The 25,639-nt window shown below is 49.5% G+C and overlaps 1 protein-coding gene across 1 annotated transcript in view; it reads left to right on the forward strand.

Moving 5' to 3' along the window:
- The window catches only part of LOC147102282 (transient receptor potential cation channel subfamily V member 3-like), a 96,406-nt gene that overhangs the window by 46,547 nt on the left and 24,220 nt on the right, over positions 1-25,639 (forward strand). The window contains exons 6-11 of the mRNA XM_085964673.1: positions 804-1,084; positions 4,586-4,762; positions 7,414-7,572; positions 8,666-8,758; positions 10,140-10,213; positions 25,269-25,434. Coding sequence (XP_085820799.1) covers positions 804-1,084; positions 4,586-4,762; positions 7,414-7,572; positions 8,666-8,758; positions 10,140-10,213; positions 25,269-25,434 — 950 coding nt within the window. The remainder of the gene's footprint in view (positions 1-803; positions 1,085-4,585; positions 4,763-7,413; positions 7,573-8,665; positions 8,759-10,139; positions 10,214-25,268; positions 25,435-25,639) is intronic.

The following is a 25,639-nucleotide window of genomic DNA, read 5'->3' on the forward strand; positions in this document are numbered from 1 at the left end:
GGGCTTGTATTCCCTGGAGTTTAGAAGATTAAGGGGTGATCTAATCGAGGTGTTTGAGATGATTAAAGGAGTTGATCGGGTCGATAGAGAGAAATTATTTCCTCTGGTGGGGGGAGTCCAGAATAAGGGGGCAGAACCTTAAAATTAGAGCCAGGCCGTTCAGGGGTGATGTCAGGAAGCACTTCTTCACACAAAGGGTGCTGGAAATCTGGAACTCTCACCAAAAAAATGCCGTGGATGCCGGGGGTCAATTGGAAATGTCAAGACCGAGATCGATAGATTTTGTTGGGTAAGGGAATCAGGGATACGGAGCAATGGCAGGAAAATGGAGTTGAGGTGCAGATCAGCCATGAACTGAGTGAATGGGGGAACAGGCTCCGGGGAGCGCAGAGATCTCGGAGGGTTGTGGGGCTGGAGGAGTTACAGGGATAGGGAGCGGCGAGGGCCATGGAGGGATTTGAAAACAAGATTAAATTCGAGGCGTTGCCAGACTGGGAGCCAATGTAGGTCGGCAAGCACAGGGGTGATGACAGGGCTGGGGGCGAGTTAGAAAGACATGTATTTATACAGGGCCTTTCACAGCCCAGGATGTCCCAACGCTCTCCACAGCCAATGAGGTACCTTTGAAGTGTAGTCACTGTTGTAATGTAGGAATTGGGGAATAAGTTGGGAGACGGGGCAGCAGCGTTTTATGAGCTGAGGTTGACGGAGGCCGGACAGGACAGTGTTGGAATAGTCGGAGTCTGGAGGTAACAAAGCCACAGATGAGTTGTTGCTGTTTCTAAATATGTCGTACATCACAGGTGCACTCCCGCTGGCCCTGGCTGCCTGCACCAATCAGCCGGAGATAGTTACGCTTCTGATGGGCAATGAAAGAATGAAGGTTGATGAGCAGGATTCCGAGGGAAACACTGTCCTACACGCACTGGTCACTGTCGCCGACGACACTGAGGACAACACAACGTTCGTAACGGAAGTGTACAACGAGATCTTGATCGAAAGCAAAGACAGCAATCTGGAAGAAATCAAGAATGTGAAGGGACTGACCCCATTGCAGCTCGCAGCCAAACTGGGCAAGTTTGAGGCAAGAATTTCTCTATTTCTCTATAGAATGGGCACTGGGTACCGTAATACTGGTGATGGCCCAGGAGGGGTGGTGGCTCATTCCAGGGCCGTGGGCAGCTCGCCCACCTGCTGAGATTCAATCATCGTCAGACGGGGGCATTGCAGCCGAGCCGGATCCTCTCCGAGCCTGGCACACATGTGCACACACACACTCATGTGCACACCCACACACGCATCTGAACACACACATATATACGCTCACGTCTGCACACACTCACGCGCACACACACGTGCGCACACACACGTTCTATGCAAATACTCACACATGTACACACGCTCATAGTCACGTGCACACACTCGCACACACACATGCACACTCACACGCGCACACTCACATGCACACACACATGCTCAGTCACGTGCACACTCACATGCGCACACACACACGCTCATAGTCACGTGCACACACTCACGTGCACACGTGCACACACACTCACGCACACACACACTCACACACACACGCACACACATAGAAACATAGAAGATAGGAGCAGGAGTAGGCCATTCAGCCCTCCGAGCCTGCTCCACCATTCAATTAGATCATGGCTGATCATCCAAATTCAGTACCCTGTCCCTGCCTTCTCCCCATATCCCTTGATCCCTTTAGCCTTAAGAAATATATCCAACTCCTTCTTGAATATATTTAATGAACTGGCCTCCACCGCTCTCTGTGGCAGAGAATTCCACAGGTTCACCACTCTCTGGGTGAAGAAATTCCTCCTCATTTCAGTCCTAAATGGCTTACCCCTTATCCTTAGACTATGACCCCTGGTTCTGGACTCCCCCGCCATCGGAAGCATCCTTCCTGCATCTAGTCTGTCCAGGCCTGACAGAATTTTATAGGTTTCGAAGAGATCCCCTCTCAATCTTCTAAACTCCAGTGAGTATAAGCCCAATCGACACAATCTCTCCTCATACGTCATTCCTGCCATCCCAGGTATCAGCCTGGTGAATCTTCGCTGCACTCCCTCCATGGCAAGAACATCCTTCCTCAGGTAAGGCGACCAAAACTGCACACATCACTCAAGGTGTGGTCTCACCAAGGCCCTGTACAACTGCAGCAAGGAATCCTTGTTCCTGTACTCGAACCCTCTTGCTACGAAGGCCAACATACCATTTGCCTTCTTAACCGCCTGCTGCACCTGCATGCTTATATGCACATATACACATATACGCACTTTCCCTCAGGAGTCGGTTCTGATTGATGCCATTGCCCGTTGGTGTGTCAGTGAAGGGGAATTCCGCTCACTAACTCGATGTAAAGTGTTACTTGGTGCGCGACTGCCCTCTGCTGGCTGAAACCTGCACTACATAAATATATCACAAAATGCACGGTAATACTGGGAGCGATTTCCTCGGGTCCTTCCAGCTCATCACCTTAACTTCAGCGGGAACCCTGTTTACGCATTTAATCAAACCTCAATTAACATAACAAGAACCTGTCTGCTCTCTCAGGTGGACGTAAAAGATCCCATGGCACTATTTCGAAGAAGAGCAGGGGAGTTCTCCCCGGTGTCCTGGGGCCAATATTTATCCTTCAGCCAACATCACTAAACCAGATGATCTGGTCATTATCACATTGCTGTTTGTGGGAGCTTGCTGTGCGCAACTTGGCTGCCGCGTTTCCCACATTTCAACAGTGACTCCACTTCAAAAAGTACATCATTGGCTGTAAAGCGATTTGGGACGTCCAGTGGTCGTGAAAGGCGCTATAGAAATGCAAGTCTTTCTTTTCTTTAAGGAGCATTTTGTATTTGTCCTGGAGGTACTTTAATATGGAAGTTAAGCGTTAATATCTAAACCTTAAAGGGCTAAGAGAGAGATCTGGTAGTGGTGATGTCACTGGTCGAGTACTCCAGAGAACGGGAGCTCTGACCCCACCATGATAGTTTGAGAATTTGAATTCACTTTAAAAAAATCCAAACTCGGATCAGTAACATGGAGCCTGAAGCCGTCGGAATGTCGTAAAAACCCAAGCGGTTCACTAATGTCCTTCAGGGAAGGAAACCTGTCATCCTTACCCAGTCTGGGCCTATACGTGACTCCAGTCCCACACCAATGTGTGTTGACTCTTAGCTGCCCCTCTGGGGTGGTCCAGCAAGGAGGCAGCTCACCACCTCCTTCTGAGGATAACTAGGGACGGACAATAAATGCCAGAATTGGAGGAGCGCAGAGATCTCGGAGGGTTGTAGGGGGCTGGAGCAGGTTACAGAGATAGGGAGGGGCGAGGGCCATGGAGGGATTTGAACACGAGGATGAGAATCTTAATCTTGTGGCGTGGCTGGACCGGGAGCCAGCGGTCTTTAATGCGCTTTATACTGTGATCTACTTTAGACGCACAACAACAACTATAGCGCCTTTAACGTAGTAAAACGTCCCAAGGTGCTTCACAGGAGTAATTATCAGACAAAATCTGACATCGATCCACATAAGGAGACATTAGGACAGGTGACCAAAAGCTTGGTCAAAGAGGTAGGTTTTAAGGAGAGTCTTAAAGGAGGAAAGAGAGGTAGCGAGGCGGAGGAGTTTAGGCAGGGAATTCCAGAGCTTAGGGCCCAGGCAACAGAAGGCACGGCCACCAATGGTGGAGCGATTATAATCAGGGATGCTCAAGAGGGCAGAATTAGAGGAGCACAAATATCTCGGGTGGGGTGGGTTGTGGGGCTGAAGGAGATTACAGAGATAGGGAGGGGCGAGGCCATGGAGGGATTTGAAAACAAGGATGAGAATTTTGAAATCGAGGCACTTCTTAACCGGGAGCCAATGTAGGTCAGCGAGCACAGGGGTGATGGGCGAATGGGACTTGGTGCGAGTTAGAACACGGGGCAGCAGAGTTTTGGATGACCTCAAGTTTACGTAGGGTGGAATGTGGGAGGCCAGCCAGCAGTGCGTTGGAATAGTCAAGTCTAGAGGTAACAAAGGCATGGATGAGGGTTTCAGCAGCGGATGAGCTGAGGCAGGGGTGGAGATGAGCGATGTTACGGAGGTGGAAGTAGGTGGTCTTTGTTATGCTGCGGGATATGTGGTCGGAACCTCATTTCAGGGTCAAATATGACACCAAGGTTGCGAACAGTGTGGTTCAGCCTTAGACAGATGTTGGGGAGTGGGATGGAGTGTTACGTAGGCAAGCACTGCAGCCGTTTTAACATAAGCAGCAACAAGATGAAAGACCCAGTAAGTCTCTTTATGGCGGAGTTGGTTGAGGGTGGAGTGTTGGCCAGGACACCGGGAGAATTCCCTGCACATCATCGATTTCAGTCGGACAATGGCACCTCCTGCATCGCAGCCCTCTCTTGGTGCTGTACTGGAGTGCCGGCCTCAGCTATGGGTTCAGGGTTCAAACCCACAGCCTTCTGACCCAGCAGCAGGGCGTCTGCCGACCAGGCCAAGCCTTGTAAAGACTGTTTGCTGAACGGACGTGACGGTTAACGGATGGCCTTGACGTTTTATGTTCTTGCAGATCTTCAAAAATATTCTCAGAAGAGAAATGCAAGACAAGCAGCACAGAGAACTTTCGAGAAAAATCACGGACTGGGCCTACGGGCCAATTTCCTCTTCGCTCTACAATATCACGGGCGTGGACACCTTCGAAAACAATTCCGTTCTGAAAATCGTCGTGTTTAACACTAAAATCCAGGCAAGTTTGCTTGAATTTATCGATGCGTCCACCAGTTTATCATCTCTCGTCGCGCTCCCGGGCAATTATCTGATAGGCTGTTCCTCGCTCACCTCAAGCCTCCAATGTCACTCGCCTCCTCGCAACCTTCATCTGTCTTCGTTTTGCAGACGTTACTCTGGGTGTTGCTTCCCTCAAGCTTCCCTTTCCTTGGCTGATATTGGGCCATCCTTGCGCACAGCTCCTTGAGGTTCATCACACTGTCCTCTAAACAAACTCAATCTTTCCTAGGACTTCAAAGCAGGAACGATTTACCTGCCTCCATCATCCTTTCCATCTACAGTTTCAAACTTGCCTAAATACCATTTCATTGAACCACTGTTGCTTACTCATTATTTCCAAAATTTATCTCATCTCCTCCCTCAGCCTTGCTCCTTTAGGAACAGGAGGAGGCCATTCAGCCCCTCGAGCCTGTGAGGCCATTCAATGAGATCATGGCTGATCTGTATCTTAACTTCATTCTCTTGCCTTGGCTCCATATCCTGCTAGTTTGCAGATGACACAAAGCTGGGTGGGCATGTGTGCTGTGAGGAGGATGCCGAGAAGCTCCAGTATGATTTGGACAGGTTGGGTGATTGGGCAGAAGTATGGCAGATGCAGTATAATGATTAATTGAGTCGCAGCATCTACTGCTTCTTGTGGGAGAGAGTTCCACACGTCTACCGCCCTGTGTGTGAAGAAGTGTTTCCTAACTTCTCTCCTGAACGGCACGGCTCTGATTTTAAGGCTCCGTCCCCTTGTCCTGGACCTCCCCCCCCCCCCCCCCCCCCTCCCCCCACCCAGCGGAAAAAGTTTCTCTCTAGCTACGCTATCAATTCCTTTCAAAATCCTAAAAAACTTAATCAAATCACCCCTTAACCTTCTATATTCCAGGGAATGCAAGTCTAGTTTATTGTAATCTCTCCTGACATTCTAACCCTTGGGGCCCCGGTAACAGTCTGGTGAATCTGCGCTGCCCTCCTTCCAAGGCCTATCTATCCTTTCTAAGGTGTGGTGCCCAGGACTGTACACGTTACCTTTATCTAGGTACGGTAGGGATATGTAAACCCAACAATCGACTGAGCCCCAGAGAACAACCAGAACATTGTCAAATTATTTGCCATCAGCTCAAAGTCAGTTGAGACCATTCTAACATCTGAATCAAGTCTACCTTATAGTCAACCCAATCCTAACAGGACCCATTGGGAAATCCTGTATCCATGCCCATCTAGAGGAGGCAAAAATCCATCATGCTAATTAATAACAACAACTTGCATTTATACAGCGCTTTTAATGTAGTAAAACGTCCCAAGGTGCTTCACAGGAGCGTAAATCAGACAAAAAAAACTGACATCGGGCCAAAGGAGGAGATATTCAGAAATAACAACAGAAAATGCTGGAAAAACTCAGCAGGCCAGGGCAGCATCCGTGGAGAGAGAAACCGAGTCAACGTTTCTGATGAAGGGTCCCAGAGCTGAAACGTTAACTCTGTTTCTCTCTTCATCGATGCTGCCTGGCCTGCTGAGTTTTTCCAGCGTTTTCTGTTGTTATTTCAGATTTCCAGCATCCGCAGTATTTTGCTATTGTAAAGGAGATATTCAGGCAGGTGACCAAAAGCTTGGTCAAAGAGATAGGTTTTAAGGAGCGTCTTAAAGGAGGAGAGAGAGGCGGAGAGAGAAGAGAATTCCAGAGCTTAGGGAAGAGAATTCAGAGCTTAGGGCCTCGGTGGCTGCCCAGTCCTCCTGACCTTACCATCCCAGTCGAAGCTACAACAAGGGTATCAGCAGAAGCTGCAGCCCAGCCCATTCAAACCCAACAGAACTTAAATAGGTCACTATTTAAAATGGCTGCTCGCCCTCAACCGCCCCCGTCAGTTTCGTGACGTTGCTGCGATTACACGTTAATTGCCGGTTAAACTCGCTGACGTAAGAAAACTACTAGGCACTTGGTCTAAGTATTAAACAAGGCTTTAATCAACTGTTTTTCAACATGGAGATCTAGTTGTGTCCTTTACTAGTCCCTGTTAAAGAATGTCCTGAGCAAGCTGGGCCCATGCCCGAGTAGTTATACTCTCCCTGGACAGCACCACCTGCAGGCCGCCCAGTATTATTTCATAAGTCATTTCCACATGAATGACAAGATTCATGTCACTCGCCACAGAAAGTTAGGGCTGGCAATCAACAGCGTAAGTACCTTTTTAATGAGGAGGTTTGTGATCCTGCAATGCTGCTCAACCTCTCCGGCCCAGAAAGGGAACAATCAAAACTGTGGACTCTCACTCCTGCAGCTAGCAATCTGTTAATTTTTTTGTACTTTTCCTTTCTGTCTCTTTTTTCTCTCTCTCTCTCTTAATCCAATCTTTCTTTCCCTCTCTTTATTTCTCTTTCTGTACCTGATTTGACTCCAATTCACCCGATTTCCTTCTCCGTCGTTCACTCTGTTTCTTTCTCAATCCTTAAATCTCCTGGGTTAAGGTGATAGACTCTTGGTCCCGTCATTCACCGAGGCCCCAGGTGCCCTGTTATCAGCTCGCACTCCCAGCAACTCGCAGGGCACAAAACGCTCTGGTTAACACTTCACAGCACAGCGTCAAAATGGGTTTAACTATTTCTTTCCCTCCCTGCCCCATTCAGAACCGTCACATGTTGCTGTCCGTGGAACCGTTGAACACTCTGCTCGAACAGAAGTGGGGGAATTTTGCAAGATGCATGTTCATTGCCAGCTGCTTTCTGTATATGTCGTACGTGATCACTTTCACTGCTACTTATTATAACCAGTTTCCTGTAACCAAGGTAAGTAGCTCCTCTAAAAAGAAAAGAAAGATTTGCATTTATATCGCGCCTTTCATAACCCCAGGATGTCCCAAAGCGCTTTAAAGCCAATGAAGTATTTTTGAAGTGTAGTCACTGTTGTAATGTAGGAAATGTGGCAGCTAATTTGCGCACAGCAAGCTCCCACAAACAGCAATGTTATACTGACCAGATCATCTGTTTTAGTGATGTTGATTGAGGGATAAATATTGGCCCCAGGACAGCGGGGAGAACTCCCTTGCTCTTCTTTGAAATAGTGCCATGGGATCCTTTATACCCACCTGAGAGGGCTGATGGGGCCTCGGTTTAACGTCTCATCTGAAAGACGCCACCTCTGACAGCGCAGCGCTCTCTCAGTGCTGCACTGGGGTGTCAGCCTAGATTTTTGTGCTCAGGTCTCTGGGGTGGGACTTGAACCCACAACCTTCTGACTCAGAGGCGAGAGAGTCAGAGAGAGAGACAGAGACAGAGAGAGAGAGAGAGAGAGAGACAGAGAGAGAGAGAGAGAGACAGAGAGAGGGAGAGAGAGACAGAGAGAGAGACAGACAGAGAGACAGAGAGAGACAGACAGACAGAGAGACAGAGAGAGAGAGAGAGAGACAGAGAGAGAGAGAGAGAGACAGAGAGAGAGAGACAGCGAGAGAGAGAGAGACAGCGAGAGAGAGAGAGAGAGAGAGAGACAGAGAGAGAGACAGACAGAGAGAGAGAGACAGACAGAGAGAGAGAGAGAGACAGAGAGAGAGACAGAGAGAGAGAGAGAGAGAGAGAGAAAGAGAAAGAGAGAAAGAGAGAAACAGAGAAACAGAGAGAGAGAGCTACCCACTGAGCCACAGCTGACACTAGAGGGTCGGGTTAGGGTCGGGTGGAGTTTGAGGGTCAGGTGGAGTTTGAGGGTTGGGGTTAGGGTCGGGTGGAGTTTGAGGGTCGGGATTAGGGATGAGGTGACCCACCCTGCCAGAACTCCGCCCCACTCTAAAATATAACAGATTATAATGGAGTCTATTTGCCTATCAAAAATAAACACATGCAGTTTGTGGCCATCATATTTATAATAGTGAACATTTTGTATTTTCAGTCTCCATCTCAGATGAATGTCAGAACCACGTCATGGGAACTCAGAGGACAAATTTTCATTTTTTTATGGGCTGGTGTTTTATTTATCATGGAAGTAAGTATAAAATCATTTTTTTTGTGTGGTGTTACATAAATTGCTGGTACAGCAAGAAATTAGGAAGACAAATGGTATGTTAGTCTTTATTGCAAGGGGGTTGGAGTATAAGAGTAAGGAAGTCTTGCTACAATTGTACAGGGCCTTGGTGAGACCACGCCTGGAGTACTGTGCACAGTTTTGGTCTCCTTATCCGAGGAAGGATATACTTGCCTTGGAGGCGGTGCAACGAAGGTTCACTAGATTGATCCCTGGGATGAGAGGGTTGTCCTATGAGGAGAGGTTGGGCAGGTTGGGCCTATACTCTCTGGAATTTAGAAGAATGAGAGGTGATCTCATTGAAACTTGCAGGTAAGCAAGACCAAGATAGGCCATAAACCAGGTGGTGAGCGAGAGTGGCCCAGGATGAGATTCACTCCTCGATCTTTGTCCCATGTTAGATTAAGTGGTAGTATACTCCATTCTGGGCAAGCCTCACGCCAGCATCAAGTTCATAATCTGGACTCCCATTGCATGCAACGTAATACCGAGGGAGTGCTGCCTTGTCAGAAAATTCTTGGAGGGATTGACAGGGTAGATGCTGAGAAGCTGCTTCCCCTGGCTGGAGCGTCTAGCACTAGGGAGTCACAGTCTCAGGATAAGGGGTCGGCCATTTAAGACTGAGATGAGGAGGAATTTCTTCACTCAGAGGGTTGTGAATATTTGGAATTCTCTACCCCAGAGGGCCATGGATGCTGAGTCGTTGAGTATATTCAAGACTGAGATCGATAGATTTTTGGACTCTAGGGGAATCGAGGGATATGGGGATCAGGCGGGAAAGTGGAGTTGAGGTCGAAGATCAGCCATGATCTTATTGAATGGTGGAGCAGGCTCGAGCGGCCGAGTGGCCGACTCCTGCTCCTGATTCTTATGTTACATTTAATTGAGCTACAGTATATTGCATTGTGGTGGTTTTGATTCTGTCCTAGAATATCTGTTGAGTTGTACCTGGTTGTGTGGAACTAGTCTTTAATATGTTGCATTCTAGTATATTTTATATTGTGCTATGCTGCAGTTTTGGAGCATTGTAAGTTTGATTCGGTTATTTGCATAATAATATGGGGTTAGGTTATGCTTTATTTTGCTGTACCATGTTAAGGTTCATTGTTTGGTTTGCATTGGTTTGGATTTGGTGAGCTTAATTCGGTTGGTTTCATTATGTTGAGTTGGATTTGTTAAATTGAGCGCGGTTCGATTTGTTAAGTTTTATTAGATGGGTTTTGGCGGGCTGGGCTTTGGCGGGTCGGGCTGGTTTTAGTGAGGTCGGCTCTGTTGGTTCTGGTTGCATTGTGTTGGTATCATTTGAATTAAAACCCAACAAAATGTTTTTTAATCTTTGTAGATAGCGATGATAACCCAGTTGAGACTCTCTGACCTCCAATCACTAATGACAGACGCCTGGTTCCACATCCTGTTGTGAGTTTCTCTCATTAATGCTAAATCTTTCGTTTTGGCCATTAACCCATAATGCAAGATTCTATTGTTGACAAAAAAAGGTAAAAGTTCGAGGCCCAACGCCAAGACTTGAATGTACAACCTCGAGAGAGAGTGCTGCAAAAGGACGCTCGTGTGCGCCTCCTTCTGGCCAGCACAGGAGCACCACAGACCGAGCACTCCGCGTCTGTAACTGCCCTCCCACGTCATGGTCAGACCGTGTCGCCGTACCTCACTCTGCATATCGTCATTCCATTTTATGGTATGAATTGCTGTTTGCAAAAGAGGGCAAATCTACCCCCAGTACAGAAATACACGCGTGCTGGAAATCTGAAACAAGAAACAAAAGGCTAGAAATGCCCAGGAGGTTGGTCAGTATATTTTTTCTAAGATTGCATTAAGATATTTATAATTTACAATTTATTCATCTTTCATCTCGCTCTTGTTACTATGGTTTTTTTCTTAACGCAGAAAAGCAGGACCTCAAAGGTTGTAATCTCTGGATTCCTCCCGGTGCCACATGCTAGTGAGTATAGGAATAGGAAGATAGAGCAGATGAATGAGTGGCTAAAGAGTTGGTGCAGGAGGGAGGGCTTTAGTTTCCTGGATCACTGGGTCTGCTTCTGGGGAAGGTGGGACCTGTACAAGTCGGACGGGTTGCACCTGAACCAGAACGGGACCAACATCCTCGCGGGGAGGTTTGCTTGTGCTGTTGGGGGGGGTTTAAACTAACTTGGCAGAGGGATGGGATATGGAGTGGATCTATAGTAAGGGGTGAAGCACAGCCAAATATAGTGGAAAAAACACGTCAGCCTGGAAGGCAGAGCAAATATGTAATGGCACAAGGGAGTATGGCAAGGCTGGATGGCATTTATTTTAATGCAAGGAGTCTTGCGAGTAAGGCAGATGAATTGAAGGTGTTGATGAACACATGGGAGCTTGATATTTTTGCTATCATGGTTGAGGGAGGGGCAGGACTGGCAGCTCAATATTCCGGGGGTATAGAATCTTCAGGCGAGACAGAGGGGGGTGTCGCAATATTAATCAAGGAGTCAATTACTGCTGTAAGGAGGGATGATATCTTAGCAGGTTCTTCTAATGAGGCCATATGGGTAGAACATAAAAACAAAAAGGGGACAAGCACTTTGCTGGGAGTGTACTATAGGCCCCCAAACAGTCAGGGGAGATAGAGGAACAGATATGTAGGCAAATCTCAGAGAACTATAGAAATAATAGGGTAATAATAGTAGGGGATTTCAACTTCCCCAATATTAACTGGGATAGTCAGAGTGTGAAAGGCTTAGCAGGTGCAGAATTCTTAAAGTGCATCCAGGAGAGCTTTTTGAGCCAGCATGTAGAAAGTGCTACAAGAGAGGGGGCGGTACTGGACCTAATTCTAGGGAATGTAGCCGGGCAAGTGGTAGGAGTGTCAGTAGGAGAGAATTTTGGTGACAGTGACCATAATATCGTGAGATTTAAGGTAGTCATGGAAAAGGACAAAGATGGACCGGAAATAAAGGTTCTAAATTGGGGGAAGGCCGATTTTAATATGATAAGGCAGAAGCTGGCCAAAGTGGACTGGGATCAGCTACTTGTAGGAAAATCCACATCAGAGCAGTGGGAGTCTTTCAGAAAGAAAATAGAGAGAGTACAATGCCAACATGTTCCCGTAAAGGTCAAGGGTGGGACCAACAAGCCCAGGGAACCCTGGGTATCAAGGGGTATACAAGAATGGATTAGGAAAAAAAGGGAGGCTTTTGGCAGATACAAAGGACTAAAAACAGTGGAAGCCCGAGAGGAGTATAGAAAGTGCAGGGGGGTACTTAAAGAAATTAGGAGAGCGAAGAGGGGGCATGAAAAAACACTGGCGGGCATAATAAAGGAAAATCCCAAGGTGTTTTATAAGTATATTAAGGGCAAGAGGATAACCAGGGAAAGAGCAAGGCCCATCAGGGACCAAAGTGGCAATCTGTGCGTAGAGCCGGAAGATGTGGGTGAGGTTTTAAATGAATATTTTGCATCTGTGTTCACTATGGAGAAGGACAATGTAGGCATAGAAATCAGGCAGGGGGATTGTGATATACTTGAACAAATTAGTATTGAGAGGGAGGAGGTACTAGCAGTTTTAGTGGGCTTAAAAGTGGATAAATCCCCAGGCCCAGACGAGATGTATCCCAGGCTGCTGTGTGAGGCAAGGGAGGAGATTGCAGGGGCTCTGACACAAATTTTCAGATCCTCTCTGGCCACAGGGGAGGTGCCAGAGGACTGGAGGACAGCTAACGTAGCACCATTATTCAAGAAGGGTAGTAGGGATAAACCAGGGAATTACAGGCCAGTAAGCCTAAAATCAGTGGTAGGGAAATTATTGGAAAAAATTCTGAGGGACAGAATTAGTCTCCACTTGGAGAGGCAAGGGTTAATCAAGGATAGTCAGCATGGTTTTGTCAGGGGGAGATCATGTCTAACCAATTTGATTGAATCTTTCGAGGGGGTGACTAGGTGTGTGGATGAGGGTAGTGCAGTTGATGTAGTCTACATGGACTTCAGTAAGGCTTCTGACAAAGTCCCGCATGGGAGACTGGTCAAGAAAGTAAGAGCCCATGGGATCCAGGGCAATTTGGCACATTGGATCCAAAATTGGCTTAGTGGCAGGAGGCAGAGGGTGATGGTCGAAGGTTGTTTTTGTGACTGGAATCCTGTGTCCAGTGGTGTACTGCAGGGATCGGTGCTGGGTCCTTTGCTGTTTGTAGTTTACATTAATGATTTAGATATGAATGTAGGAGGTCTGATCAGTAAGTTTGCAGATGACACGAAAATTGGTGGAGTGGTAAATAGCGAGGAGGGAAGCCTCAGGCTACAGGACGATATAGACGGGTTGGTCAGATGGGCAGAACAGTGGCAAATGGAATTTAACCCTGAAAAGTGTGAGGTGATGCATTTTGGGAGGACTAACAAGGCAAGGGAATACACAATGAATGGTAGGACCCTAGGAAGGACAGAGGATCAGAGGGACCTTGGTGTGCATGTACATAGATCCCTGAAGGCAGCAGGACAGGTAGATAAGGTGGTTAAAAAGGCATATGGGATACTTGCCTTCATTAGCCGAGGCATAGAATATAAGAGCAGGGAGGTTATGATGGAGCTGTACAAAATGCTAGTTAGGCCACAGCTGGAATACTGTGTGCAGTTCTGGTTGCCACACTATAGGAAGGATGTGATTGCATTGGAAAGGGCGCACAGGAGATTCACCAGGATGTTACCTGGGCTGGAGCGTTTAAGCTATGAAGAGAGACTGGACAGGCTGGGGTTGTTTTCCTTAGAGCAGAGAAGACTGAGGGGGGACCTGATTGAGGTGTACAGGGGGCATAGTTTCAAGGTAAGGGGCAGGAGGTTTAGAGGGGATTTGAGGAAAAACTTTTTCACCCAGAGCGTGGTTGGAATCTGGAACTCACTGCCTGAAAGGGTGGTAGAGGCAGGAACCCTCACAACATTCAAGAAGCATTTAGATGAGCACATGAAATGCCATAGCATACAAGCTGGAAAATAGGATTAGAATAGACAGGGCTTGATGGCCGGCGCGGGCACGATGGGCCGAAGGGCCTCTTTCTGTGCTGTATGACTCTGACTCTATGGGGGTGATTTTCATTCAGAAGTCGGGAAGGAGGTGGGACTACAACTTTCGGGGTTGTAGTCTCGCCTCCATCAAGATACGGCCAATCCACGCGATTTTAACTTGATTGACCTTGTTGAGCCCGCCCAGCGGGCTCAGCAGGCCATTTAAGGGCCACCCGGCAACAAGTGACATCACAAGACTGAAATTTCATCTGTCAAGATGTTTTGACAGATGAAATATCAGTGTTTCACTGCTGTTTGAAGCTGTCAAACACGGACAGTCTTACTTCTAACCTGAGTCCTTCTACAGAGACTCAGTTAGAAATCTCACTGGCACAAAAGCTGCAGGCTGTCACTTTTGACAGATCGCAGCCATTCTGCTTTCTGTGCCGGTTAGATGATGGACTCCCGAAACCTAGAGGAAGGAAGGCTGAAAAGGTAAGTACAGTTAATTTAAACTTCTTTACACACTTTAGACACACCAAACACACTTACCTTTGCACTCATCCACCCATCACTCACCTGAACACCGACATCTCGACCCCTCCAAGTCCTTCAACCCGACGGCTCGACTCCTCTAACTTGCCGTGGTTTGGAGCCATCGGGCATCCCACACTTCAAGCTTTAAAATAGGGATTAGGCTAAAAACTGCCTGTTAACTACCTGTTAACAGGCAGTTAATTGGCACTAATCCCTTCCCGCCTCGGGTAGGCGGGTCCCAGTGCGGTGCCAGTACCCGCCTCCTTTGAAACTTACATGGAGGCGGGTTGGGGGCGGGATGATGTCGGGACCCCCGAATTCGGGACTTTTAACCCCCTGCACGCCTCCAATCCCAACTCCACGGATCAATGAAAATCAACCCCTATGACTCTGAAAGTGTGAAGTGATACATTTTGGTAGAAAGAATGAAGAGAGGCAAAATAAACTAAATGGTACAATCCTGAAGGGGGTGCATGAACAGAGAGACCTGGGGGTATGTGTGCACAAATCGCTAAAGGTGGCAGGGCAGGTTGAGAAAGCAGTTAAAAAGGCTTACAGGATCCTGGGCTTCATGAATAGAGGTATAGAGTACAAAAGTGTGGAAATTATGATGAACCTTTACAAAACACTGGTTCAGCCCCAACTGGAGTATTGTGTCCAATTCTGGGCACCACACTTTAGGAAGGATGTGAAGGCCTTAGAGAGGTGCAGAAAAGATTTACGAGAATGATTACAGAAATGAGGTGTAGTGCACGTAACGTTCCACCTTTAAGAGAACTATTTTAAGGGTTGCACTACTTTATCTTGGTTACTGTATACTGTAATACCGGTGGTGACCACACCGGTATATAAGTGCTGTGTAAGGATTTATTGGGCAGATTCGCCCTGACCTTCGAATAGTAAAGTCCTGTTAAAGTTACTCTTGTAGTCTGTGTATTAATTCGCCATATAACACACAGACTTTACAGTGGCGACGAGTTCGATCTTACCCTGTGGCAGCGATACATCCGAAGCAGTTAACGAGCGTCGAGAAGAGGCATCCGCCCTCGTCGTTCTGCTGAGAGAAGACTCGAGTCTGCAGAGCAAGGAAGAAGGAAGAATTCAGACACGAGGCCTTCCTTCAGCAACAGGCAGTGATCGTCCCTTCTGTCACGGTGGTGAGTGAGCCGATCAGCCACGAGAAGCAAGTCGGCCACGTTGACTGTGAGTAGGGGGGAAATAAAAAGAAACGGAGGATAAGGGCGGTGAACTCGACCACGGTCGGGGGAAAGGAGCCGGACAGAAGTCGGGGCCAGAGACGCTGAGACTGGGGCAGCGTAGGGCACGGAAGCCGCGGTACAAGCGGGAATGCAGCCGGTGTGAGAGACCGGGCTACAAGCGGGAACGCAGCCGGTGTGAGAGACCGGGCTACAAGCGGGTTGGGAGACGCAACAGCGTCGGGAGACAGCTCGACCGCGACCGGCGAAAAAGGCCGGGCAGCTACCGAGGCCGCGAGGCGCTGCGACCGGGATCGTAAGGCGCGGGAAGAAATAAATAAATAAAACCGCGGAGAACTCAGCCGCAGCCGGGGGAGGAAAGGACCGGACTGCGAGAGGGCTGGGGAGGCGCGATTGAAAGCCGCTGAGGGAGAGACAGAGCCCAAGCGAGCGGGAGAGCTTCAGAATAAACTGAAGCCGGCGCGCAGGCTGCGAAACCCGAAAGCCAGCAGTCGTCGCCCGAGGGCAAAGCTTACCCACCCCGCCAGAGGAAGACAAGCGCGGGAAACCGCCATCCTCGGAGGCGGGGAAGAAGATAAGCGCGGGAAACCGCCATTTTTGAAAAAAAAAGTTAAAAAGTAAAGAAAAATTTCGTTGTTGTTCTCAGAAAGATTGTGAAGATGCCTAAGCGTGGTAACATCAACGATTTCGATTCCGATGTGGAAGATTGGGCCACGTATGTAGAACGCATCGAGATATATTGTAAGGTCAATAAGTGATATACCTATCAATTCCTCCAATAAAAGGCGAAGAGTTACGAAGGTGACTAAAGGTTTTTATTGACTAAATAACAGAGCCCACTCTCGTGGGTGATCCGATCCAAGCAGGAGGAATACCAGCCAGTCGCTCACCTTTATACCTGGCCTGGTGGGTGGAGCCAAGGCGGAGTCGGCAGTGGTCATCCCAGGTATAGCAGTGTGGCAAGAGGCGACCTCGTACCGTGATACAATAGTGGTCAGTGATACAGTTATAACGAACAGTGGTGAACAGTGCTAACTACTAACAGTGATACAATAGTGAACGTGGTTTACCACATTCACCCCTTGTTTAGAATTAAGTCCGGCGGGGTGAAGTGTACTACCAATTCTGGTAGGTCAGTCTGTCCGGAGGCTTCGTAAGCCTCTCCGATCGCCGCAGCGGTGGTGTTGCCTTATCCGGTGCTGGTGCCTTATCCGGTGTTGATGCTGGTGTTTGCGTGGTCGGCGAGGGCTCGTGGGGTTCCGGCATGCCGTCTACCTGGACTGAGGTTGGGGGGGGTGGTGGCGGTGTTTCCGGATCGGCTGAGGGTGCGAGGTCTCGTAGGGAGACAGTGTCCTCCCGCCCGTCTGGGTACGCCACGTAGGCGTACTGGGGGTTGGCGTGCAGGAGGTTCACCCTCTCGACCAGGGGGTCCGTTTTATGGGTCCTCACGTGTTTCCGCAGCCAGACCGGCCCCGGGGCGGTCAGCCAGGTTGGTAGAGTGGTTCCCGTAGTCGACTTCCTGGGGAAAACGAACATTCGTTCATGGGGGGTGGTGTTAGTGGCCGTGCAAAGTAATGACCGGATGGAGTGCAGCGCTGTCGGGAGGACTTCTTGCCAGCGGGAGGTTGGGAGGCCCTTAGACTTTAAGGCTAAGAGGACGGCCTTCCATACCGTCGCGTTCTCTCTTTCCACCTGACCGTTACCTCTGGGGTTGTAGCTGGTGGTCCTGCTTGCTGCAATACCTCTCTCTAGGAGGAATTGCCGGAGTTCCTCGCTCATGAAGGAGGAGCCCCGGTCGCTGTGTATATAGTTCGGGAACCCGAACAAGGCGAAGAGGGCATTCAGGCACTTAATGACCGTGCTACTGGTCATGTCGGGGCAGGGGAAGGCAAAGGGGAAACGGGAGTACTCATCAACGATGTTGAGGAAGTACACATTACGGTCAGAGGACGGGAGGGGCCCCTTAAAGTCGATGCTCAGGCGCTCGAAGGGGCGGGTGGCCTTGATCAGGCTTGCTCGGTCCGGCCTATAGAAGTGCGGTTTGCACTCCGCACAGGTCTGGCAGTTCCTGGTCATGGTCCTGACCTCCTCGATGGAGTAGGTCAGGTTGCGGGCCTTAATGAAATGGTAGAGTCTGGTGACTCCGGGGTGGCAGAGCTGGTCGTGGAGGGTCTGAAGCCTATCGATATGCGCGCTGGCGCATGTCATTCGTGAAAGGGCATCAGGGGATTCGTTCAGCTTGCCTGGCCGGTACAAGATCTCATAATCGTAGGTGGAGAGCTCGATTCTCCATCTCAAAATCTTGTCATTCTTGATTTTGCCCTTCAGCTTGTTATTAAACATGAAAGCCACCGAACGCTGGTCGGTGAGGAGGGTAAATCGTTTGCCTGCCAGGTAGTGCCTCCAGCGCCGTACTGCCTCCACGATCGCCTGGGCCTCTTTCTCGACCGACGAATGTCGGATCTCGGGGCCCTGTAGGGTCCTTGAGAAGAAGGCCACTGGCCTCCCCTCCTGGTTTAGGGTGGCGGCTAAGGCGAAGTCGGAGGCGTCGCTCTCCACCTGAAAGGGGATGGACTCGTCCACTGCGTGCATCGTGGCCTTGGCTATGTCTCCCTTAATGAGGGAGAAGGCCGCGCACGCCTCCTCCGTGAGGGGGAAGGAAGTGGCTTTCAGGAGGGGTCTGGCTTTGTCCGCGTAATTGGGTACCCATTGGGCATAGTAGGCGAAAAGCCCCAGGGTTCTCCTAAGTGCTTTAGGGCAGTGGGGGAGGGGTAGCTCCATGAGGGGGCGCATTCTTTCTGGGTCGGGGCCGATGATTCCGTTCTCCACTACGCAGCCGAGGATGGCAAGGCGCGTGGTGTTAAACACGCATTTCTCCTTATTGTAGGTGAGGTTCAGCCGTTGGGCCGTACGGAGGAATTTCTCCAGATTCGCGTCATGTTCCTGCTGGTCGCGGCCGCAGATAGTGACGTTATCTAGGTAGGGGAATGTAGCCTGCAGTTCGTTCTGGTCAACCATCTGGTCCATCTCCCTTTGGAAGACCGAGACCCCATTAGTGACACCGAAGGGGACCCTAAGGAAGTGGTATAGGCGCCCATTCGCCTCGAAGGCGGTATACTGGCGGTCCTCAGGGTGGATAGGGAGTTGGTGGTAGGCCGACTTCAGGTCGATGGTCGAGAATACTTTATACTGTGCAATCTGATTGACCATGTCAGATATGCGGGGGAGGGGGTATGCGTCCAGCTGGGTATATCTGTTTATGGTCTGGCTGTAGTCGATGACCAGGCGGTTTTTATCGCCGGTCTTTACGACTACGACCTGGGCACGCCAGGGGCTGCTGCTCCCCTCGATAATGCCCTCTTTCAGGAGGCGCCGCACCTCAGAGCTAATGAAGGCTCTGTCCCCGGCGCTATACCGCCTGCTTTTGGTAGCGACGGGTTTGCAGTCAGGGGTAAGGTTAGCAAACAGAGAGGGTGGCGGGACCTTGAGGGTGGAGAGGCTGCAGGTGTTACGCGGTGGGCGGTTTAACGTTTGCTGGTTGTTGACTGTGAGTGGGGGGAGGGGTCCACCGTATGCTAGGGTTACGCTTTGGAGGTGGGATTGGAAGTCCAGCCCTAGTAGGACGGCAGCGCAGAGATGGGGGAGGACGAGGAGTTTAAAGTTTTTATACTCCGTGCCCTTAACCGACAGGGTCACGACACAGTAGCCGCTGATGTCCGTGGCGTGGGACCTCGATGCCATCGAGATTCGGCTGCGCGTTGGTAGGACAGAGAGGGAGTAGTGGCTCACCGTGTCTGGGTGGATGAAGCTCTCCGTGCTTCCGCTGTCGAACAGGCAGGTCGTGGCGTGGCCGTTCACTTTGATGTCCATCATTGACTTGGACAGATGGTGCGGGCGGGCTTGGTCCAGGGTGACGGAAGCTAGTGTGTAGCTGAGCGAGTCGTTGTCATCTGCGGGCGAGGCGGTCGGGCGTGGTGAGTAAAATGGCGTCTCCCACGAGGTAGGGCCCCATGAGGCACTATTGGGGTCGGTTGCCTTAATCAAAGATGGCCGCCCCCATGACTCATGTGTGGGGATGCTGGCCTCAGTTGCCCTAAACAAAGATGGCCGCCCCCATGACTCATGTGTGGGGATGCTGGCCTCAGTTGCCCTAAACGAAGATGGCCGCCCCCATAGTTCGCATGCGGCACTGCTGGCCTCTGAGGATCCGCTCCTGCAGGCCTTGGAGAAGTGGCCTTTCTTCAGGCAGGTTCTACATATGGAGTTCTTGGCTGGGCAGCGCGACCTCGGGTGCTTCTCCTGGCCACAAAAAAAACAGCCGGCGGCCCGATCGCGGATGCCCGATGTCGGGGCCGGTGCCGGGGGTGGCAGGGCCGGTCGGGTCCGGGACGCCGACGCAGAGGTAGGTCCCGGGGGCGGCGCTGGGAAGGGTGCTGTGGTAGGGGTCGGGCCCGAGTCCCAGGGTCGCGAGCAGTACCTGGTGAATGCTTCCTGATCTTGGTGGGCCACTTCCAGGGAGATAGCGAGGGCTTCAGCTTTTTCCATGCTGAGGTCTTTAGCTTCCAGCAGTCTTTGCCGTGAGTACTCGGACCGTAGGCCTTTCAGGAATGCGTCGCGGATATTATCTTCAGTATTTTCGGCTGCCGACACCGATTTAAAGTCACAGTTCCTGGCGAGTGCATATAGCGCCTGTGAGAATTCGGCTACTGATTCTCCTGGCTGTTGCGGCCGTGATCTTAGGAGGTGCCTAGCGTACATGTAGTTTACCGGGGTCCGGTACTTCTGTTTCAGCAGGTTGATGGCGGTCTCGTAGGTAGTCATGTCCTCGATGAGAGTGTATACTCTCGGGCTCAGTTGTGCCTGCAGGACACTTAGTTTGGATGCCTGAGGGACGCTGGATTCTCTCAGGTATGATTCGAAGCAGACCAGCCAGTGTTTAAAGTCTGCGGCTGAGTTTGCTGCTCGTGGGTTCAGGTCCAGGTACGGCGGTCTGAGGGCTCGCAGCCAAGCTGGCTGGTGTGGCTGTGCTCCTGGGAGCTGCGCTGGTGGCTCCTCCGCCGGTTGTGACTCGTTGTCGGACATCATTAAATTTAGTCAATAAAATTGATATACCTATCAATTCCTCCAATAAAAGGCGAAGAGTTACGAAGGTGACTAAAGGTTTTTATTGACTAAATAACAGAGCCCACTCTCGTGGGTGATCCGATCCAAGCAGGAGGAATACCAGCCAGTCGCTCACCTTTATACCTGGCCTGGTGGGTGGAGCCAAGGCGGAGTCGGCAGTGGTCATCCCAGGTATAGCAGTGTGGCAAGAGGCGACCTCGTACCGTGATACAATAGTGGTCAGTGATACAGTTATAACGAACAGTGGTGAACAGTGCTAACTACTAACAGTGATACAATAGTGAACGTGGTTTACCACAATAAGATAGCAAATTATGATAAAGCTCTAACCTTACTAAACTCAATGGGTGCGAAGACATACGGGCTATTGAAGCATCTTCTATCACCAGCTAAACCGGCGGATCAGTCTTTCGCTAATATTGTTGCTGTCCTGAAGGATCATTTGAACCCCACACCGCTGATGTTAGCGGAACGATCTAAATTTTACGTGAGAACGCAACTAAAAGAGGAAAGCAATGCGGAGTACTTGATTGAACTGCGTAGGCTAGCAAAATACTGTCAGTTTGGGGAAAATCTGACAGAGGCACTGAGAGACAAGTTCATGTGTGGGATGTCGAAGGAAGAAACACAAAAGCGACTGCTCGAAGAGAACGATCTTACACTTGATAAGGCTGTCCTTATTGCAGCATCGCACGAAGCCACAGCGAGAGGCACGGCGGAGATGCAGCTGAAGACAGCGGTACTCAGCGTGGATCAAATGACTTCGGGTACAACGAAATGTTATCGTTGTGGGAAGACAACACACGACCAGAACCAATGCTGGTTTAAAAACCAGGAATGTAGAAAATGTGGCAAGCTTGGTCACATAGCTAAAGTATGCCGGTCAGGAAAGAAGACCAGCAACAATAAGTCACCGCAGAAGAAGTACAGAAAGGTACATAAGGTGACTGGGAAGAGTTCAGATGAACAGAATTCGGATTCAGACTCCAACAGCAAGGAACTGGGTAGTCTGAGGATTCACAATGTGAGTAAGGAAACTGACCGACAAACTATCTGGGTCACACTACAGATTGCAAAAGTCCAAGTGAAGATGGAAGTGGACACTGGATCGGCGTTGACGGTCATGAATAAGCAAGATTACAAAAAGTTATTCAAACATATTCCCCTACGGGATACGGAGATAGTATTGCAGACATACACGGGGCATAAAGTATACCCCATCGGAAAGATAAAAGTCAAGGTGAGACACAAGGGCAAAGAACACCAAGGAATGGACATATATGTACTACCCGAGGGAGGTCCACCACTTCTGGGGCGGGAGTGGATCAGGAAAATAAAGATAGACTGGCACTCCCTAAACACAATGACGGTAGATTCCGGAAAGAAAGATGTCAAACCTGAACGATTGTCCAGAATATTGGACGAGGCTAAAGAGGTATTCCAGCAGGGACTGGGAATACTGAGAGGAATTAAGGCAAAAATCAAGATTGCAGAACATGCAAGCCCAAAATTTTTCAAAGCCAGATCGGTACCTTACGCGATACGACCTGCTGTGGAGGCAGAACTGGAAGAGCTTGAACGTTCAGGGGTACTGTCTAAGGTGGACTGGAGTGAGTGGGCCACGCCCATTGTTCCCGCCATGAAGCCTTCGTCGAGTAACAAGCCAGGGGGACCGGGAAAGGTCCGCATCTGCGGAGACTTCAAGATCACAGTTAATCCGGTGCTTCACACGGTACAATACCCGCTTCCGCGGATTGAGGATATCTTTGCTTCATTGTCTGGCGGGAAACACTTCACCAAGATAGACCTGGCGCAAGCATACTTACAGATGGAAGTCGAGGAAGAGTCGCGCCAGTATCTCACAATCAACACGCACAGAGGCTTGTATCGATATAATAGACTGGTTTTTGGAGTGGCTTCGGCTCCAGCAATTTGGCAGAGGGCCATGGAGCAGGTCTTACAGGGTATTCCAAGCACTCAGTGTTACTTGGACGATATCCTGATTACGGGAGAGGACGAGGAGGAACACCTCACAAATTTGAAACTGGTGCTCACCAGGTTGAAGGAATATGGCCTTCGAGCTAACCGCCAGAAATGTGAGTTCTTCCAGAAACGGATCTCGTACTGTGGTCATGTCATTGACCAAGAGGGCCTGCACAAGTCACCTGAAAAGATCGAAGCTGTCGTGAAGGCCCCCGCTCCGGAAAATGTATCACAGTTGAGGTTGTTTCTGGGGTTGATTAACTATTACCATAAGTTTCTGCCAAATCTATCCACGGTGCTGCACCCGCTGAATGCTCTGTTGCGGAAAGAGGTACCATGGAAGTGGAGCGAGGACTGTAAGAAGGCCTTTCGCAAAAGCAAGGCATTGATCACCTCTGAGGAAGTGTTGGCTCACTTCAATCCAACGCTACCTCTTCGTCTAGCTTGTGATGCTTCCCCTTATGGTATTGGAGCAGTACTCTCACACAAGTTGCCAAATGGCTCGGAAAGGCCAGTCGCATTTGCATCCCGATCATTGACCTCCGCTGAGCGCAATTATGCTCAGATAGATAGGGAGGCTCTCAGCCTTGTGTGGGGAGTAAAGAAATTCAATCATTACCTGCAGGGCAAGAAGTTTACATTGCTGACAGATCACCAGCCGTTGGTATCCATATTCAACCCTAACAAGGCCGTTTCCACTATGACAGCGCAAAGGCTACAGAGGTGGTCCGTGTTACTAGGGGCACACCAATATGACATCGAATACAAAAGGTCCAAACAGCATGGAAATGCTGATGGGTTATCACGCCTACCGTTGCCAGTGGTAGAAGAGGCGACTACAGTGGACACAGTGGAGATGTTCCACTCAACCATAGTGGAATGTCTACCAGTAACAAATTCTATGATCGAAAAGGAAACAAGAAATGACCCGACTCTCTCACGAGTCTACGATTTAACGGTGGAGGGATGGCCAGCACATGGCGAACCAATGTTGCCAGCATTTTCGCAAAGAAGAGAACAGCTGTCAGTGTGCCGAGGAACCTTGATGTGTGGATCTAGAGTGGTGATTCCACCCAAACTCCAGCATAAAGTGCTAAAGGAGCTTCACGAGGGGCATCTGGGTGGAGTGAAAATGAAGAACCTAGCCAGAGCGTTTGTGTGGTGGCCAGGTATTGATGGAGACATCGAAGAAATAACCAAGAGCTGTCTAGGATGCCAGAAGGTCCAAAACGCCCCACCACAAGCTCCTCTGCATCCATGGGAGTGGCCCTCATCTCCATGGCAAAGGGTACATATCGACTTTGCTGGTCCATTTATGGACTCAATGTTTTTAATCGCGGTGGATGCACACTCCAAGTGGCCGGAGGTAATAAAGATGTCCTCCACCACCACGGAAAAAACCATCACAGTATTAAGGACCATATTTGCCAGGAATGGGCTGCCGGAACAGATCTGTTCTGATAATGGACCGCAATTTGTGTCCGAAGAATTCAGGAAGTTCTTCAAAAGCAATGGGGTTAAGCATTACACGTCCGCCCCATACCATCCCGACCTTCAAGAAGGCCATAAAGGCCATGGGTAATGAAGACATAAATCTATAACATAAGGTAGATAACTTCTTGTTGCCGTACAGGAATGCAACAAATGCGGTCACAAACCAAACTCCCGCCATGATGTTTTTCAATAGAAGACTAAGATGCCGGCTGGATTTGATTAAGCCAAACGTCAGAAGGGACGTAGAGAACCGACAATTTCAAGGCATGAATGAAAGGCCAACTAGAACCTTCCAGATAGGTCAACAAGTTTTGGCCCGGGACTACCGTACCGAGAAATGGCAGCCTGGAACTATTGGAAAAAGGCTAGGACCGCTGATGTATACCGTGGACATTGGTGAAAGCATAATAAGGCGCCATGTTGACCAGATCATAAAGTCATCCACAAAGGGCCAACCTACTCCACAACTCTATACGCCTAATGTTGAAGCAGAGATACCCAGAGCATCTACCTCCGATCCGGTAATACTGGAATCAGATGAACCTGGCACTGTCCTTCAAGCAGAATCGACCTTGCCAGAAGAACCTACTACACCACCGAAAACTACTACACCACCGAGGCATTATCCGGACAGTCAGGAAGCCTCCAGAGAGACTGAATCTGTGAACTGTTTTACATAAAGTTGTATATATGTTATGATGTTATATTAATGGGAATATATATATACTGTTAACCTAAAAAGGGAGGATTGTAGTGTATGTAACGTTCCACCAAAGGTGTGCCGCACTGCCCGAGGTGCCGTCTTTCAGATGAGATGTTAAACCGGCTGCCGTCTCGGGTGGATGTAAAAGGTCCCACAGTCACAATTTCAAAGAGCGGGCGGCGGGAAGAGTTCTCCCTAGGGTCCTGGGGTCAATATTTATCACTTGGCCAACATCACAAAAAGAGATGATCTGGTCATTATCACATTGCTGTTTGTGGGAGCTTGCTGTGTGGAAAATTGGGTGCCGCGTTTCCTACATTACAACAGTGACGACACTTCAAAAAATACTTCATTGGCTGTAAAGCGCTTTGGGACATCCGGTGGTCGTGAAAGGCGCTATATGAATGCAAGTTTTTTCTTTCAGCTTTTTCCAGGCTGGGTTGGTGCTCGGCGCTGCCATTCTACGGTGGGTAGGCATGGATCTATACGTGGCAGCACTGGCTGTGGCTCTGGCTCTCAGCTGGATTAATATCCTCTACTACACACGGGGATTCCAGAGCATGGGAATTTACAGCGTTATGCTACAGAGGGTAAGTGAGATCTCCAAAACCAGGCATACACACAAGAGGGTTAGAGGACCAAGGGAAGGTGGATGGAGCAGCCCCCCCCAAGAGTAATCGAGGTAAGGGAATAAGTGAGCAAGGAAGGTTATTTGAAAAGGGACAACGTAATAGGCTGCAAGAGACACAGGATTGTTGCTGGAGAGGGAAGGGATTGAATGATATTGTGAGAAGG

The sequence above is a fragment of the Somniosus microcephalus genome, chromosome 22, assembly GCF_052327205.1.
Source record: "Somniosus microcephalus isolate GS21.2 chromosome 22, FLI_Smic_1.0, whole genome shotgun sequence".
NCBI classification, from domain to species: domain Eukaryota; kingdom Metazoa; phylum Chordata; class Chondrichthyes; order Squaliformes; family Somniosidae; genus Somniosus; species Somniosus microcephalus.